This window comes from Candoia aspera, chromosome 3, assembly GCF_035149785.1.
Source record: "Candoia aspera isolate rCanAsp1 chromosome 3, rCanAsp1.hap2, whole genome shotgun sequence".
NCBI classification, from domain to species: Eukaryota; Metazoa; Chordata; class Lepidosauria; order Squamata; family Boidae; genus Candoia; species Candoia aspera.
Window position 1 is genome coordinate 4,932,953 of NC_086155.1, and position 19,323 is coordinate 4,952,275.

The 19,323-nt window shown below is 46.8% G+C and overlaps 1 protein-coding gene across 1 annotated transcript in view; it reads right to left on the reverse strand.

The window, feature by feature from the left end:
• Positions 1-7,327: 7,327 nt before the first annotated feature.
• The window catches only part of ZNF512B (zinc finger protein 512B), a 30,453-nt gene continuing 18,457 nt past the window's right edge, over positions 7,328-19,323 (reverse strand). The window contains exons 12-16 of the mRNA XM_063296914.1: positions 18,643-18,834; positions 13,568-13,669; positions 12,328-12,390; positions 10,861-10,959; positions 7,328-8,431 (exon numbers count right to left, since the gene is read on the reverse strand). Of these exons, the coding sequence (XP_063152984.1) occupies positions 8,138-8,431; positions 10,861-10,959; positions 12,328-12,390; positions 13,568-13,669; positions 18,643-18,834 (750 nt within the window). The 3' untranslated portion in view covers positions 7,328-8,137. The remainder of the gene's footprint in view (positions 8,432-10,860; positions 10,960-12,327; positions 12,391-13,567; positions 13,670-18,642; positions 18,835-19,323) is intronic.

Consider the following 19,323-nt stretch of genomic DNA (forward strand, 5'->3'; position numbering starts at 1 on the left):
CCAGTTCCTCTCCCTTCCTGTCTAGTGCTTCCCCCTTCTTTCATCTACAAAGGAGGACTCTTTCAGAAGTTTGCTTTATATCCACTTTCTCCATCCCAGCTGCTCCAAGATGCATTGGACTCCCCAAATCCCTAGCCAGTTTCCTGCAAAAAAAGAAGAAAGGCACCTGCGCATTTTCAGCATCACAATCTTCCCTGACGGAAGGGAAGGGGAACGGCCTGCTACTGCCTGAGTTTCAAAGAACAAATTTAGGTGCCTTTCCATTAAATGCTATTAGTAATTTAAGATCAGAACCATGCAAGCCATGGTCTTCCCTGTGACACTCCATGGAAGCAAAAGGTGGACTTTAAAGAAGCAGGATAGGAAGAGTATTGACGCCTTTGAACTTTGGTGTTGGAGAAGATGCCAGAGAACACCGTGGACAGCCAAGAAAACAAACCGATGGATCATCAAACAAATCAACCCAGAGTTCTCACTCAAGGCACAAAGGACCAGGCTCAAGTTATCCTACTTCGGACACATTACGCAAAGACCCAGCTCTCTGCAGAAGGCTCTGATGCTGGGGAAGGTGGAAGGGAAGAGAAGCAGAAGATGGCCAGCAGCAAGCTGGATGAACCCAGTTACAGTGGCGATGGGGGCACCATTGGGAGACCTGAAGGACCAGGTTGGGGATAGATCGGTGTGGACAAAATCTATCTATGTGGTTGCTAAGAGTCAACACTGACTTGATGGCACATAATCAGTCAATCAGTGAACGTGAAGACCAGGTTCCTTTGACAAGTCCATAATGTTGGGGAAGTGGAAGAAAAGAGAAGAGGACAACAGCAGCAAGATGGATGGCCTCAGTTGCAGTGGCACTGGAGCACCATTGGAAGACCTGAAGGACCAGGCTGGGGACAGATCGTCATGGAGAAAATCCATCTATGTGGTTGCGAAGAATTGACACCAACTTGATGGCACGTAATCAATCAATCAAAAATCCATTAGCAATTTGGAGCAGGTGGGGGGAGAGAAGAGTCTTCATTCTGCTCCCCAAATCAATGATGCAGCTTAGATTTCTCCCCAGGGGTGGAAGGCAGAAATATGTCTTGAGAGAAGGAACATTGCTGGCAGCTGCTGAATGGGGTATGAAGAAAGGGGTGATGACTTTGCAAGGCTAGAGATGGAGTGAAAGGAAGACTGGTCTCATTTGCCAAACAGCAAACGGATGTTTCTTTTGAAATTTAAAACCTGTTGAATGAGATGGAATGAGAGCAGAGCTTTGACCCTGTTCTTCATATGGGGTATCTTATCGATTTCTCTTCTGCTCAGCCCTTAAAATATGCTCCAATTCCAGAAGCTGGAGATAGACAGTGGTGTTTAGGAGAATTGAAGGTAGCAGAGTTGTCCTAAGAATATGCCTGTTGCAACAGAGAAGCAGCTCAGACACGATGCTATCAATTTGCATCAAAAAGAATTGGCAGGTTGAGAAAACTGCCAAAGTTCTCCCAAAATCTGAGGAGAAAAATGATATATCTTTGCAGTATTTTTCCTATTCTGAAAACCAGCTGAGCAAAACTTAGCAGCTGAGCAGTTTCTCCAGGCCAGTGGGAGCTGGAAGTTTTTTTTTTTTTTATGGAATAGCCATAATTTTTTTATGGAATAGCCATAAAAATAAGGCATCAGCATGTAGCCTTCCAATTTAGCTTTTGGTGTGGTTTTAATGGTAACTTTTTCATTATTTTAGGGATTATCTTAACTATCTTTCTTGCTATTGTTTTTATATTTTTCCCCTTATTAGCAGTCTTGAGCACCCTTTATGGGTAGAGAGGCAGAATCTCAATCCTAATAATAATAATAATAATAATAATAGCAGCAGCAGCAGCAGCAGCAAAATCCAGGAGGACGTCCTGTACAAGGCCTGCCAAATTTTAGTATTTTGTAGTATTTTCATTTGGAATGTTCTTCTAAGTACAGCACATGAAAGGAATGTAACTACATATGAATTTTGCTGGAATTAAAGATCTTGCTGTACATGTATGGCGCTGAGGGGTGGGCGGCAGTATTGCAACCGAAACTCTCCCCAGGACCTGAGTTTGATCTCAGCGGAAGCTGGATTCTCAGGTAGCTGGCTCAGGTCGACTCAGCCTTCCATCCTCACAAGGTCAGTAAAATGAGCTTGCTGGGGAAGGTGACGACTGGGGAAGGCAATGGCAAACCACTCCACTACAGTCTGCCAAGAAAATGTCGCGAAAGCGGCATCCCCCCAAGGGTCAGACATGACTCGGTGCTTGCACAGGGGACCTTTCACCTTTCCACACTGTACATGCTAGGCTTTTTCATTGTCCCACTCCTTGCTGTAATTCCTTTCTTCCTTGAAAGGGGAGGGAACTCTGAAGAGGAAGTTTTCAGAGGCATGGGGGCGGGGGGCACAGTTGCATATAAAATTTTATACTTGAAAATCTGTGGGGAGATCTCAAACATGTAGTGTATGAAAGGAGATGTATGAATATTTCTGAGCTAGAAGAATTCTGCAAGGAAGAGTGGGAAAAAAAATCCAAAAGCAAGAATACAAGGACTTTTATCTGGGTACCAGAAAAAGTTTGGAAGCTGTTACTTCTGCCAAAGAGGTGTTACAAAGTCCTGACTGAAAGGATGCCCAAACTTTTGCACCTGTCATAGTCCCTATTTCCTTACTTTGAAATTGTAAACCACTGCAAATAAATAGTAAGCATGCATTCAAATTTACAGGAAGATGTGGGATTTTGTGCCATGCAGAGGCTATGTTAGCTTCTGAACACTTAAAGGTTAATTTTGGACTTTGGGGAGGGGGAGATAAACTTTTGCTTGCAGTTGTACACAGAGGATACATCAGTAAACACTTCTCGAAATCACAAGACCGTTTATCTTTTCCAGGAAAGGGTATTTGGACCAAAGTTATTGTTTCATGAGTCATTTTTGTGGGTCGTATGGAACGGAAATTCCTAGTGGATCGTGCTCTGAGGGGCTGCAAGGCCTTTATAAAGAACACTTCATCTTTTGAGAAGTCGGAGAAAGAAAAAAGGGCATAATGCCATCATGCATGTACGTGCATACCAACATATGCACAAGTTTGAGGATAAAAGTCAAAGACTTAGAGATTAATTAACGCTTTTTCCTAATAGACAAACTCAACTCATTATGGCTAGATTTTTCCCTGTCTCCTTTACCGAGTGCTTGATTTTTAAAGGTAAAATGGTTTATGGTTGTATTTGTCACATGGATGTTACCACGTTATATAATTGCATATTATACCTGAACTTTTTATTCTACCAAGCGTTTAATACTTACTTTAGGTGAAAGTTTTCCTGAACCTGTTTCGTATGACCTACTTGGAGCAACAAGAATTATAGTTCAAGCATATCTAGAGATCCCAGACTGGAGATGGGTCAGTGATTTATAATAATTCAGACTTTACAAGAGAACAAAAATCTGCATGAAATATCACTCAGAAATAGCCTGCATTCCATATTATTTCTCCTTTTATTAAGGAATTTATTTATTATGGAATGCTCTCATAAAGTACTTAAGACATTTTTAAACTTCAGGAAAAGAGAAGAAAATGCAGGTAGTCCTCGCTTAACTACCACATTTGGGACCAGAATTTAGGTTGCTAAGCGATGCGGTCATTAAGCAAATCCAGACCCAATTTACAACCATTTTTGCAGTGGCCATTAAGTAAATCACATGGTCATTAAGTGCACCACATGGTTGTTAAGTGAATCATGCTGTTCCCTATTGATTTTCCTTATCAGAAGCCAGCTAGGAAGGTTGAAAATGGCAATCACGTGACTGCAGTACACTGCAACCGTCGTAAATGCGCAACAGTTTTGCCAAGGGCCGAATCGTGAACATGTGACTGCAGGGATGCTGTGATGGTCATAACTGAGGAACAGTCACAAGTCAGTTTTTTCAGTGCTGTTGTAACTCTGGATGGTTGCTATACGAATGGTTGTTAAGCGAAGCCTACTTGTACTGAAGATTTCTTTGGCATATCCGTTATGTGCCAAAGAGGCAAGATACCCTCAAATGTAAAATGCAGTGGAGAAGCAGCTTGCCTCTTCAGCAACGCAAAGTTCAAAACACAAATAACCACAACATGACCAGCCTGAAGGTCAATTCTCTACAGGGGATTTTTTTTCCCGTTTGCAGCCGCAGGGGATAAGTAAGAGCTAAATCTGGAGGCTTTACAAACATCCTGGTTCATGATGGCTGTTAAAAGTAAGAAAACGCAGTGGTCCACGAGGCACAACAGAGCCCACATTCAGCAAAATTTAAGGACCAAAGTGGTCAGAAACGGTCATGATTCTTCTGCGATGGCCTGACACTCAGTTCAAGGCACAACCAACATTTGGAGAAAAAGCATCACATCCATATCCTTGGAGCAGATATACTATCGTGCAACACTCCACAAACAGGCCTGCATTGCACAGAAGATGTTGCCAACCGAAGCAGACACCCCTTTCTCCATAGAGATCAGCTTCTGTCCCTGAACAATTCTGACGGGAACATTTCCGCGTCAGCGAAAAACAGGCAACGCAGCTTCCGTTAGGCGAACATGAAAATCCTGCCTAAAATCACTTCCATTTGCACTTATTACAGAGATCCCTGCAGTTCTGAACTGTACTTTTTTAGCATGTCAACAGGATAAAATAAAAGCACAGGCACAGACGCTGTTTCAGACCTCATTTCTCTTTTGCTTTCTACTTGACCAAATCACCAGACAATACACTCAATTATGGGTAGCCCCAACCTTGCAAATATCCACAAAGGTTACTGTCTGACAAAATTTCGACTGCCCACCCAGGCACTTGCCATCATGGCTTCTACTAGCCACAGAGTTGTTACGTATAACCTGGGTTGCTTAACGTCAATTCTGCCTATAGAGGTAAAATGCACACCAGGCCAACCGGGAACGGTGCTCTTAAAATTGAGCGGACTTGGGCAACTTGAGTGCTGGGACTAACTTTTGTATGCCCATCTTCCCAATCTGGGGTTGGCTGGGGTTTCCAGGTATGGTATTCCAATCCACTTCCATTGGGCTATTTCATGAATATTCTACTTGCACGTAATCCATGGTCCAGCCCAGTAATTTATTTTTCACAAGACACAGAAAGAAGTCGTTGAGCATGATGAAGAGTCTACAGCAGTGTTTCTCAGACTTGGCAACTTTAAGATGTGTGGACTTCAACTCCCAGAATTCCTCAGCCAGCTGGCTGGGGAATTCTGGGAGTTGAAGTCCACACATCTTAAAGTTGCCAAGTCTGAGAAACACTGCTCTAGAAGCATCTTAAAACTTCCATCATAATACATTTGTTAAGTATTCAACAAATCCAACTAAGACTGAGTTCTTAGTTGGTTTTGCTGCAACGAATTAACATGGCCACCCCAATGGAAAATGACATTCATAATTTGGGTAAGGCTCCCATATAGGCTGCAAAACTCCAAGTAACCACTGGATGGCAATGATGAGACATGGGATGCCGTATCTCTTTGGTACTATCTAGTGGTCATCTGGATTTTTTTTTTTATGGTACAGCCCTTATTAAGGTGAGCAATGCCATCTTACGTGGCACAGGGGGACTCACATGATAGAAAGGCCAAATACCTATAGGACAGGAATGGTTTTGCAAAGATTTGTAAAATAGTATGAAACATTCTGTTTTTCTTCCAGGACTTTTATTTGTTCATATATTTACTTTTATATGATCCAAATATCCCAGCATTGGCCAGAGCATTTATTTATTTAGATCCTGTCCAATGCTGATGGTCTCTGGGCAGGATACAGGGTTAAAAAAAGAAAAAGAAAGGCAATTTAAATACTAGGCAAAATTAAAAGGATATTATCATAAGATGGTGATTTACAGGAGTGAATTGTCCAGAACAGGAAGTGGTTTGTTGTGTTCCAGCTGGAATGCACTACAGGTAGTCCTCAGTTAATGACCACTCGTTCAGCAACCATTTGAAGTTACAATAGTACTGAACGATGGGTCCTCGAAGTTGTGGCCATCACAATGTCCCCGCAGTCACATGACTGCAATTTGGGTGCTTGGCAACTGGCTCGCAATTATGACATCACAGCATCTCACGGTCACATGACTTACCTGTAACTCTTAGTAAACCTTCCCTGCCGGTTTCCGACAAGCAAATCAACAAGGAAGCCGGCAGGAGGTTGCAAATGGCGATCACGTGACCGTGGGACGCTGTGACTGCGTGGGATTCACTTAACGACAGCAACTGGAACTGTTGTTGTAAGTCGGTGCAGTAACATTGCGCTTTACAACCACACTGCTTAGTGACACGGTTGCCGGTCCCAATTACCATCGTTAACCAAGGATTACCTGTATTTTGCAACCTAGCTGTGGTTTTCCATGGAGGAAAATTCCTGTGCCTCCCCACTGCTGAAAGTGGTACAGCTCAAATATAAGACTACCACCACTTTGAGAGTTACAGGTAAATCTATCAGTGAGCTAAATCTGATGCTTTAGGACAAAGCAAAAAGCAAGTTCTTTGAAAAACAACAGCCAGCTTTTTCTGGGAATTCCTGTGTCCACATTGTGAAGTCACGTATATCCATACTGGTACGTGTGAAAGGCGGATCAGATTAAGGATGGGGCATCTGAATGCTACCTTTGCTAATTTGGCATAGTTGAGACCGAAACTTTATTCTCATTTGAAATCCACACTTTCTCAAACTTTGCAAAGCAGCTCATCGTTTTTTAGGGAGAAGGCTACACATTAACATCTGCTTTCATGAAATAATATACAAATATGCGTTTGCAGTAACTGCAAAAACCGAGTATGTTAGGGGGAAATGCAGACAAAGAAAATTGGAGAAATGTGCACCAAAGTGCGTTCAAATTTTAGTGCAAACTCGAAGAAAGAAAAAAGCTCAGCTTCAAGGAACCAGAGAGATCTGCACAAATGAGAAATGGAGAAAACCCAAATTCATATATTCACCCACCTCTGGCTTTGAGTTAAGCCCTAGGCATAGATGGTAAGGGTCAAAGACATTGCATCAATGTAATATACATATCAGCAACATACAACAAACTGCACAATCCCATACCAATGCGTTTCCAAGCACTATAGAAGAAAACAATCGACAGATTAATTCATTCATTAGACCAGTGTTTCTCAATCTCAGCAGGTTCAAGATGTGTGGACTTCTGGGAGTTGAAGTCCAGACATCTTAAATCAGCTGAGGTTGAGAAACACTACAGACTTAGCAAGATCTTTCTCCTTGGGATATTTTCAAAAGCATTTTTTCCACAAACACCTTCTTTTCAAAGCTTAACTCAAAAAAAAAAAAGGGGGGGGGTTTTCACAGAAAGGCCCTGTATATTCCATAACTAGATCTCCCTCTTTTGAGAAAACGTCCCAAAACGTCTCAATGCCGAAAGCTCCTTTCTCCAACGCTAGCTTTCCCCAGACTTTTCACTTTCCAGAGTCTTGTCATCCAAATTACGGCCAGAGCGCCAGCCTCTGGGTTTATCTCTGGTTGGACCAGGAAAACAAACCCAAAATTCCAAACTCAGGGTATTTCATAATATTCAACCCAACCCAACCCCCCAACCCCTAAGGTTCATTGCCAAACCATCTCAGATTTTTTCATTAAGCGCATTTCCTATGAAAATTATAAAAGTAAGCTGGGCTTGCAACCACAAGCACATTTGTTTCCGTGCGCGGAACACCGACGCGCGCTGTTTTCTAACACACGACCGCTACCCGGAAAGCAATCCACAGAGAAAGAAAAGCTTAACTTGGTTTTCCTATTGCACTTCACTCTTTCCTGCTCCTGCGGCGTCTCTTTCGAAGCCCCCCAAAGCCCCCCTTGCCATGTTACAAATCTGCAAACTGGGGGCTGCCCGTGTGGGCCGGCATTATGTACAATCCAGGTGGGGTTCTGATGGAAGAATCTCACCAGCGTGTCGAGTTCGTCTCCCAAGGTAAAACCCAGTGTCTGTGTTCATGCTTTAAAGTGGTTTGTCACTTATGCTTTTTTTTTTTTTTTAAGGGAGGAGCAGAAAGGGGAGGGGCTCGGCCAACGAAGGAGCATCCCGGTCGCCCCATCACCCTGTAAACGAATCTTTAAAGAGTTTTTTTCTGCCCCCTCTGCTTATTTCTCTGGCATTTTATTAGCCCCCCCTTTCTTGGTGTGGAAGGACTTGTTACCTCTATCCTTCCCATCCAGGATGCAGTTTGCCACCGGCCACGATCCTGTGGTTTTCTTATGGTTAGTTTTTCCTGGGATGCTCTCTCTGTCTTTAGGGAAAGCTTCCGGAGGCCTCTCCTTCGGCTTCCGGCCCCGTTTTTTCCCATCCGCACTTGTCTTTTGTTCTTCATTGCTGGGCGTCCTCTGTTCTTTGCTCTTTTTCTTCCTAGACGCTTCGGTTGAGGTGTGGAACCAGTTCTGTGTTTCAGGGTTCAAGAAGAGGGGAAGCAAAGGAAGAAAAGGAAGCTTGATTGGTATGTGTTGGTTTTGCCATGGTCATTAAGTGAACCGCCATCATTAAGTGAATCACATGGTCGTTAAGTGAATCCCACTTCCCCCATTGACTTTGCTTGTCAGAAGTTGTCTGGGAAGGTTGCAAATGGCAATCACGTGACCCCGGGACATTGCAACCATCATAAATACATGCCAGTTGCCAAGTGCCTGAATTTTGATCACGTGACCGTGGTGACACTGCAACGGCCATGAGGACCGTTCGTAAGTCACTTTTTCAGTGCTGTCGTAACTTTGAATGGTCACTAAACGAATGGTCGTAAGTCGAGGACTGCTTGTACGTATCAGAGATATTAACGAAGATAAGGTAGGTTGGAATAAAATAGTTTGTATGAGCTTGGGAAAGTCAAAAGGGATGGGTCCCATGCACCTCTCAGAGGGGTGGGGGAATGACTCTCAACAAGCTAGGGTTGTGTTCCGTGGGGCAGAATTTTCAGTATTTTCCCAGTAGGGCTCTTAGGGTGGGGAGGAAGGCTGCATTTCTGTTTTCCAGGAATTCCGTTAAGCCTGTTGTAAGCTGTCCCTCCAGCTGTTCGCTCATTTTCACTGGAAATCTCACCAGATTTCAGACATTATTTTTCATCTTTTAAAAACATGCTTTAGTTTTTGGGATCGGCAAATGCTCCCTAGGGGCCCTGCAGGGCAGGATGAATCTATTCTGGATGAACCCTGAATTTCCTGTATTTCCCGGATGTCTCGCAGATTTCTTTTCTGCCAGCTTGGCTACTCTATCTAATGCAGGGTTTCTCAACCTTAGCAACTTTAAGGCGTGTGGACTTCAAAAGCTGGCTGGGGAATTCTGGGAGTTGAGGTCCACACACCTTAAAGTTGCTAAGGTTGAGAAACCCTGATCTAATGTATGTGAGAGATTTGGGGGAGCCTGAGAAAAGAATGGAAAGGGAGAAATAAACACGCAAGAGAGAGAAGTTGAGTCATAGGCGGCTTATCTCATACACCGGAACTCAGCCCAGATGGCCAGAAACCTACAAAGAAATGGTTCAAATCGTTCAGAGAGACTCTGCCTTAACGAAGCTGGGAAATTCCTCTTGCAGTTTCCAGAATTCTCTATTTACTCCAGATGAGCATTCAAGACAGATCCTTTACTGAAATCGGAGTCATTTTTGCTTGCTTCATCTTGCCCAACTTGCAAAGGGCTTCACAACCCACGCCTTACAACAGGCTTAACGGAGTTCCTAAAATCCAGAAATGCAGCCTTCCTCCCCACCTTAAGAGCCCTACTAGGAAAATACTGAAAATTCTGCCCCACGCAACGCAACCCTGCTCATTTTGGCCCATCTCTCCGGCCACCCACCGTGGTCCTCCCTGCTTGAGGGAGGGAAACGACCACCGGCAGCTTGCAGGAAGAATTCCTTGGAGCTGCCTTTGAAAGCCTGACAAAATGCACCCCATAAACAGGCAACTGGAGATGAAGGCAAAACACTGGGGAGCCATCTGCAGTCCAACTATTTTTGAGAGCCAGTTTGGCCTGGTGGTCAAGGCTTCAGGCTAGAAACCCCTTAATACTTTTTGTGTGAAACATAAAAAAATGAACTGATGTCTTGGCCACCTGAATGAAAGAGAGTCAGCGTGGGGTAGTTGGGGAGGTGCTGGACTAAGAACAGGGAGACCCGGATTCTAGTCCCACAGCAGGCATGGACGCTCCTTGCAGCCAGCCATTCTTTCTCAGAGCCCAGCCAACCTCACAGGGTTGTTGTGGGGAAAACAGGAATAGGGAGTGCTAGGTATGCCACTTTGGGCTGATATATGACAGGTGGTGTGTGGATGGATGGATGGATGGATGGATAGATGAACCAGTTCGGCGTAGTGGTAGAATCACCCATGGTGATTCGCTTAATGACCACTGCAAAAAAGGTCATAAAACTGGGTTGGATTCACTTAATGACTGCTTTGCTTAGCAACCCAAATTCCAGTCCCAATTGTGGTTGTTAAGCGAGGACTACCTGTGTATGTGTCTGTATGTGGGTGTGTATATGTATATACATATGTACACATGTACTTGTACATTGTGTGTGTGTGTGTGTATGTGTGTGTGTGAATGAGAGCCAGTTTGGTGTAGAGATTAAGGCACTGGGCTAGAAATCGGGAGATGGTGAGTTCTAGTCCTGCCTTAGGCACGAAGCCAGCTGGGGGACCTTGGGCCAGTCACTCCCTCTCAGCCCTAGGAAGGAGGCAATGGCAAACCACTTCTGAAAAAACCTTGCCAAGAAATCTGCAGGGACTTGTCCAGGCAGTCTCCGAGAATCAGACACGATTGAACGGGTTAAAAAAGAAATCTGGCCGGGGAACGCTTGCTGTAAAGTAAAGGCGAGACTTACCTCTGAGTGTGTCTTGATGATGTGGTATTTGACTCCGCTTTCTGAGCTAAACTCCTTCTGACACAGAAGACAACGGTATTTGCCCACGGAATGGCCGCCCTGTAAACCAAAGGCCAGCCGTGTCAATTTCGGCAGACTTCTCTTCAGAATAATTTGGGGCTTGGACTGTGCCACTTCAGGCTGCAGGTGGGGAAGGCACAGGACTTCTCACTCCTCCATACGTACGTAGAGAAAGCCAGAAGTCAGGGATGAAGTGGGACAGTCTAGGATCAATATGGCGTTCTGCTGTTTATGTAACACCGTCTTTCTCAACCTTGGCAGCTTGAAGATGGGTGGACTTCCACTCCCAGAATTCCCCATGCTGGCTGGGGAATTCTGGGAGTGGAAGTCCACCCATCTTAAAGTTGCTAAGGATGGGAAACACTGCTCTGAGCAAACGACTGAGCCATTTCCTGAACTCTAAAGAGTAGGAATTAGGGGTGATTCAGAAGAACATTTGGCTCTTTGGCTAGCAATGAAAGTCATGTTGGGCTTTGGCCCTCTCCTTCTACCTGTACCCCCCCCCCACTCTGATGAAAGAGGATTGGCTCTTGAAATTTCTTCCAAAAAGGAGAGAAGAAATCCTTACAGGCGGAGTGAGGCGTTTTTGCATCACATGACCAGAGAGCAAGATGGTTGTGTGAATTTCAGTCCTGCAATTTACAACCCTCCCTCCAGTGGACTGCGATCTTCTGCCTTCTCCCCACTTCCATTCCACCCCAAAGACAATCTTCCTTTTCCCGGGACGCCTCTCTAGTAGCAACGCCCCTCTTACCGCCAAGGCAGCCTGTGGGCGCCCTCAGGGGAAGGCTGGTGAAACATGTGTCGCAAATTGTGACATCACATACAAGTACTTCATGGGTGGAGTCTCCATTGTGACATCACATGCACAGCTGGCCGTTTTGCCCAAACCTCCAGATCAGTGTTTCTCTCGCTGATCTAGAGTTGACTTCAAGATGGGTGGACTTCGACTTCCAGAAGTCTACACATCTTAAAGGTGCCAAGCTTGAGAAACACTGCTCTGTTTTCTGAGGACACCCATGGCAGGATGGCTGGAGAGCTTCCCCTCCCCAGGACCCATCTGGAGAAACCGTCCACCCAACTTTTCTGAGGAAGGAGGCTTTGAAAATGGACTTTTTCGAAACCTCACGGGAGATGGCACCTTAAGGACCACGTTCTCTTTCTCCTAAATATTTTTTGCTACAGCCTCCGGGCTGGCACAGCTCCTTCCAACATCTGAGCACACTTTTCAAAGAGGGTCTCAAAAGACAACAAGGCTCATGATAGTTCTGGAGAGTGGAGACCACAATGACAGCAGTAAATAGAGCCCACGGTCTTCTGAGGGGATGGCAGGCCAACCTTTACCCACCAACCAATAAATTGGTAATTCAAAGACAGAGATCAAGATCAACTGTGAAGATCCATTACCTTGTTACAGTTGGCCAGGTGGGCTTTTAGGCCGGACACACTGCAGTAAATGGCTGCACAGCACTGGAAGGAAAAACCGAGAGGCTGAGTGGGGAATTGGGAAACACCCCCCACCCCCCCTTTCTCCTCCTCTAAGCATCACTCCTGCACCTTACCTTCCTCAAAGGTCTTCTCCTCCACCAACTCCACCATTTCACTGATTTAAATGGCGGGCTCTCCCCCCACCTTTCCTGCCAACACGAACGGGCAGCTAAATTCTTGGCTGTTCAAATGTACCACCCAGTGGACCTTTGAAATGCAGGAAGTGGCTTAGTGGGAAGGAGCTCTGCTGGGCCACTGTCTCAGGAGAAGCTGGGTTAACCAGTGAGGCTGTGGTAAACTCCGTTGCAGAGCATGGGTCTTTCCAAAACACACTTTCTTATCAACACATGCATTTTTGAGGAATAACCTGTCTTCTCTTAGTTTAAGATCTCTGTCTCCTTTGTCCCAAGATGCGGGGTGTTCAGCCCAGCTTCACCATGAAAACACCACACGCGGGCCAAATCCAGGCTCTTGCATTCAGAACTTCCTCTAATTTCTCCCCTTGTCTTTTACAGGTAGTCCTCAACTTACAACCACAACTGGGACCAGAACTTCCATCACTAAGCAATGCAGTCATTACATGTCATGCCCAATTTTACGACCTTTTTTGCTGTGGTTGTTAAGCGAATCTGGCTTCCCACATTGACTTTGCTTTTCGGAAGCCCCCTGGGAAGGTTGCAAATGGCGTTCACGTGACCCTCGGACGCTGCAACCATTATAATACATGCCCAGTTTCCAAGCGTCCAAATTTTGATCACATGACTGCAGGGACACTGTGATGGTCATAAGTACGAGGACCGTCATAACTCACTTCAGCACCATCATAACTTCAAACGGTTGTTAAACAAACGGTCATAAGTCAAGGACTTCCTGTATAGAGTATTTTAAAAATGCAGATGAAATTCAAAAGCGGGGCAGGAAAGGTCACCTTAGACGGAGTTTAGCTTTCCTCTGGAATAATTGCTGGAGGGCTGTGGTGGGAAGGGGTGAAGCCAACAGTGGACAGGGCCATCCATTGTCTCCCTGCCTGCCCCACTCTTCCTCCCTAAATTTTACCCTAACCCTAACCCTATGTTACTCAAATCTTCCTCAAATCCATCAAGACAAATGGAAAGTAGAACCAAGCTCTTCTGGCAGAAAAAAAAAACAAGGTACTCACGTCATTTGGGCAATTAATGTGTCCTTTTTCTTTGACTTCATTCTTCCAGGTCTCCAAGAGCCTCGGGTTCAATTTTGGAAGTCCAGGTCGAGTATAATTTAGCTGCCAACATTCAGCAGTCACAAAAGTCAGAATGCTATACACAGGTCCACAGAAGGAAGTGGCAAAATGTCTCCCAGATTTCCTATCTATCTATCTATCTATCTATCTATCTATCTATCTATCTATCTATCTATCTATCTATCTATCCATCCATCCATCCATCCATCCATCCATCCATCCATCCATCCATCCATCCATCCATCCAATTTCTATAGCCGCCCATCTCAACAAGTGACTCTGGGCGACTTCCAACAATAAAAAACTAAAACAATTTAAAAATTACAATTAAAGCAGTTAACAGTACAAAATAAATATACATGGCTGCCAAGTAAGCAATGTAAGATGTTAATATAGCCAAGAAATGGGACCATTACTGCGCTTGGGGCCCCAAGACTGGGCACAAAGCCAGGTCTTCACAGCCTTACGAAAGGCCAACAGGGTGAGGGACATCTTGATCTCCGAGGGAAGAATATTCCAGAAGGCAGGTGCTACGGCTGAAAAGGCCCGCCTTCTAGTCCCCACCAACCGACATTCCTTGGCTGATGGGATCCGTAGCATGCCCAATCTACCAGATTGAATTGGATGGGCAGAAACAACTGGGAGAAGGCAGTCCCTTAGGTAACCCGGTCCCAAGCCATGAAGGGCTTTAAAGGACACAACCAGCACCTTGAATTGCACCTGGAAGCACACCGGGAACCAATGCAGCTCCCGTAGCAGAGGTGTTATGTGTGTTGAGTATCCGACTCCACTTACTACCTGGGCAGCTGCATTCTGCACCAGCTGAAGCCTCCGAATGCTCTTCAAGGGCAGCCCCACGTAGAGCGCATTACAGTAGTCCAGACGGGAGGTCACAAGGGCATGAGTGACAGTGAGTAGTGCCTCCCAGTCCAGGAATGGGTGCAGCTGGCGCACAACCCGAAGGTATGCAAAGGCCCTCCTAGCCACGGCTGCCACCTGCTCTTCCAGCAGGAGCCATGAGTCTATGAGGACCCCCAGATTGAGCACTGGGTCCATCTGGGGCAGTGCAACCCCATCCAGGACCAACAGTGGAAGAACCTTGTCACCCGAAGGCTCACAAACCCAAAGCCACTCGGTCTTGCTTGGGTTGAGTCAAAGCCCATTGCACCCCATCCAGGCCCTTACAGCCTCCAGGCACTGGGACAGGACATCCATGGCATCACTCAGGCGGCCAGGGGTGGAGATATAAAGCTGGGTATCATCAGCATATTGATGATACCTCACCCCAAACCGTCGGATCACCTCCCCCAGAGGCCTCATGTAGATGTTAAAAAGGAGAGGGGAGAGAACCGAGCCCTGCGGCATCCCACAAAATAGGGGATGTGGGCTGGACCTCTCCCCCCCATCAACACCAACTGGAACCAACTCTGGAGGAAGGAGGAGAACCAGCACAACACTGTGCCACCCACCCCCAACTCCTGAAGCTGGTCCAGAAGGATACCATGATTGATGGTATCGAAGGCTGCTGAGAGGTCAAGAAGAACAAGGATGGTCGCACTGCCCCCATCCCGCTCCCGCCAGAGGTCACCTAAGAGTGCGATCAATGCCGTCTCAGTCCCGTAGCCCGGCCTGAACCCTGACAGAAAAGGGTCCAGATAATTCGCTTCATCCAGGGTCCTCTGCAGCTGCCATGCGACCTCCCTCCTAATACGGGGAGGTTGGAGACTGGACGAAAACTGTCCAGGCTGGTTGGGTCAAGCCATGGTCCCTTGAGGAGAGGGCGCACCACCGCCTCCTTGAGAGCCGGCGGGACCACCCGCTCCCTCAAAGAGGAATTAACCACTGCCCAGACCCAATCACGTGCCTCCTCTCGGGCAGCCTTGCCCAACCAGGAAGGGCACGGATCTAATACAGAAGTGGCCGAACGAGTAGCTGCGAGGGCCTTGTCCACTTCCTCAGGTGCAACCTGATCAAACTCCCCCCAGATAACCATGCCAGACTTGGCCCCCGTAGCCTCCACTGGCCCTGCCTCAAGGCTGGAGTCCAACGAGGAGCGGATGCGAGTGACTTTATCCACTAGATGCCCAGCATATTCCTCACAGTGACCCTGTAGGTGAAGCTCAGTATTACTCCCTCTGAGGAGGGACCGAGTCATCGGAAACAGGGCCGCCGGGCAGCAATCTGCAGACACAATAAGAGCGGAGAAATAACCATGTTTCGCCGCCCTTACTGCCACAAGGTAGGCTCTAATAGCGGCTCTAGCTCGTGTTCGGTCATCTTCACTCCCCGTCTTCCGCCAGCAGTGCTCCAGGCGTCTCTTAACCCTCTCAAGCCTCCTCAGCTCCTCCGTGAACCACAGGAGCCATGGACATGGAGAGGCTGCTCAGGCTCGATTCAATCCAAGGCCATGGCTGCCCTCTCGTTCCACGCGGCCAAGGCCTCAGTTGGACTGTGCAGCAGACTTCCCAGAACAGCCCCAAGCTCCCTCTGAAACCCAACTGGGTCCATCAGTCGCCTGGGGCAGGCCGATCTAATAGGCCCCACCTCCCTGCAGAGGGGGTGGCACCAGAGAATTGGAGGCTCCAATCGAAGTGAATATTTGTAGCTCAGGGTTGAACTGTGGAGGCCTTGGTGCTCTCTGAGCCTGGTTGTTTTCTTCTTGCAGACGTTTCATTGGTGTTACCTGGTGTTAATCCTAGTTAATCCCAGACACATAGAGGTAAACAACTTTTACATACCATTCAAAAGAGACAACAGAAAAACCAAAAGACCAGTACACTCCCTTGCCAGCAATCAACACCCAGATAGGCAAAAATCAACACTAGGATTAACACCAGACGAACCATCAAACAGCACAAGACACCCTAATCAAGGAACTACTAACTCAGGCAATGAACCAAGCAGCAAACAACAGCCCAATCAAGGAACTCCCAAGGAGAGAACAACACCCCCACCAGGACAAGCAGGGCACGCCACGGCATATAAACCGAGAGCAAGGCCCACTCCCTCTTCGCACTGAAGAGGTTGCCTAGTCTGGCAATGAAACGTCTGCAAGAAAACAACCAGGCTCAGAGAGCACCAAGGACTCCACAACTGGAGGCCCGCCAGGAAGTGGTCTGACCATGACAGGGGAGAAACCAAAACCTCCCCCAGTTTCAGAGCACTCTGCCACTGCCCCGACAGAAAAACCAGGTCAGGCGAATGACCACTATAATGACCACTATTATGCGTCGGGCCCTAGACAACTTGGGACAGGCCCATGGCTGTCATGGTGACCATGAACTCCCAAGCAACCTCTGGCCCCGCCTGCAAGGAAGGCAGATTGAAATCCCCCAAGACCATAAGCCTGGGGAATTCCACCACCAACCCGGTTACAGCATCAAGGAGCTCAGGCAGGGAGGTTGCTATGCAGCAGGGAGGCTGGTACAACAGAACAGTCCCAACTGATCCCTTTTAGAGCCCAACTTAACAAACAGGGTCTCGCACCCGGCAGTCCGAGAAGCAGAGCCCCAGATGCCTCCTAAGTATCTCAGATGACCACCGCCACCCCACCGCCCCTACCCTGGGGTCTCGGCTGGTGCCACACCCGGAAACCAGCTGGGCACATCTCAGAGAAGAGAACTCCCTCCTCCTCTCCCAGCCAGGTCTCCGTAATACAAGCCAGGTCAGCTTTCTCATCCACGATCAAATCATGGGTGAGGGTGGCTTTATTACAAACTGACCTGGCTTTCTGTAGCAGCAGCTGACAGCCCAGGGCCTTGAAAGTCTGCCAACCAGGGCCTGGGAGTTTCTTACCCCTCCTAGCCTCTCCAACAGGTAGAGAGCGTTTTCATTCCTTTTTTAAAATATAATTTTATTGAAAGTTTTAAAAAACAAGAGTAAAAATTAATACAAACTTAAATAGAGCAAGAAGGAAAAAAGAAATAGGAAGAAATAAAAGAAAGCTACAGCGTGAAAAGAAAAAGAAAAAAATAGAAAAGAAAAATAGAAAAGAAAGGAAAAAAGCTACAAAGAACTGGCTTCCAATCTTCTTTACAGCAGTTATAAGCACAATTATAGATTTATTTACCTCTTTCTCTACAGTTACATTGTGACTCCCTTCTTTCTATAATCTACCATACCCATATCCAAAACCATCATATCCAAAACCACAGATCATAAGTTCATTTTTTTCTGTTTTACACAAAAACCCCTTAAGGGGTTTCCAGTCACCAATCAACATAGATTTATTTATTTATTTGTTTGTTATTCAAATTTCTATTACCGCCCATCTCCCCCCAAAAAGGGGGACTCTGTCTTTATGAGCATTTTCACTCCCTGTTCAAAGCCTCTGCCAACCTGAGGTGTGGCCTTCAACTCCCAGAATCCCTCAGCTGGCCCACACTAAGGACTTTGGGAATTGAAGTCCGTGCATCGGCAGGGCAGCCAGGTTAAGCACGGCTGACTCAGCAGCGGATGATGCAGCACCACCAGCCATTGTTTGCGCTAAGGAGGATGAACTGTGCTTCAAGGTCTAATAAAATGGGACATTTCTCAAGAAATTGCAGCGCAATCTTATCTGTATGCACGGCACTTTCTGCACTGGGGCTAACCCTTAACCCCTGCTGATGGCCAGAGGGTTTAACACAGCTGCTATCTCAGGGGAAGGAGAGTTCCACCTGATTTTATAGCACAAATTACAGAACCTCTGATTTCCAATGGGCTCTGCTGAAGAGAGGCGGTGTGGTTAAGGTGCAGGACCAGGACCAGAGAGAGCCCAGTTCAAAGCCATCCCTGACTATGGAAAATCACTGGGTGCCTTTGGGTCAATCCCTCTCTCTCAACCCACCTTGCAGGGTTGTTGTGAGCATAAATGGAGAAAAGTCCCCATGGAAGCCATCTTGGTCTCCTGGAGAAATGGCAGGATACAAGCCTAACCAATAAACAGAAAGCATGCACCAATCCCCAGGCCAAGCCTTCAACCCAAACACCCCAGCCCCATCCCTGAGAAACTTTCAGGCACGACAGCTGCTCACTTGCTTTGTTTCGGGGACCAGGTCGTCCTTCATCCGCCGCTTGGTCCAGTCCTTGGCCAGCTCGTCCTCTGCTATTTCCTGCAAGTGGAAGACCGCAACTTGGGCGGAGGTGCGCCGGATGCGGCCGCTGGGGGTCCTCTCGAAATCTTCCATGGGGCTGGCCTCGGGCTTCAGCTCAGGCTGCTCCGGGGGCTGAGGAAAGAAAAGCGGTCTGTGATGAAGGCAGATGCTGGAAGGGGAAGGGGGAGGAGAAAGGAAATAGAGGAGGGAGAGGGAGGGGGAGGAGGAGGGAGGGAGGAAAGGAGGAAGAAAGGGGGAGAAGGAGAGGGAGAAGGAAGGGAGATGGAGACGGGGATGGAGACTGAGAAGAAGGGGGAGGAAGGAAGGAAGGAAACAAATTAAGAAATGGTGGCAATTAAGGACTTTTGATTGATTTTCTGTGTCAGAAGTTTCAAAGGACAATGGGGAACCAGCAGGCCTCGGTGAAGTGCAGTGTTTCCCACCCGCAGCAATTTCCAACTAGGTGGCCTCCAACTCCCAGAATTCTCAGTTGAACTGCACCCATCAGGAAGGTTTCCAGGTTCAGAAAATGGTTCTAACATCATCTGGCTGTCTCTGCCTAATTTTAAAGCATCTTTGCAAGCAAGTAGTTAAGTTTGCTTCCAAGGCTCTGTGACAAGG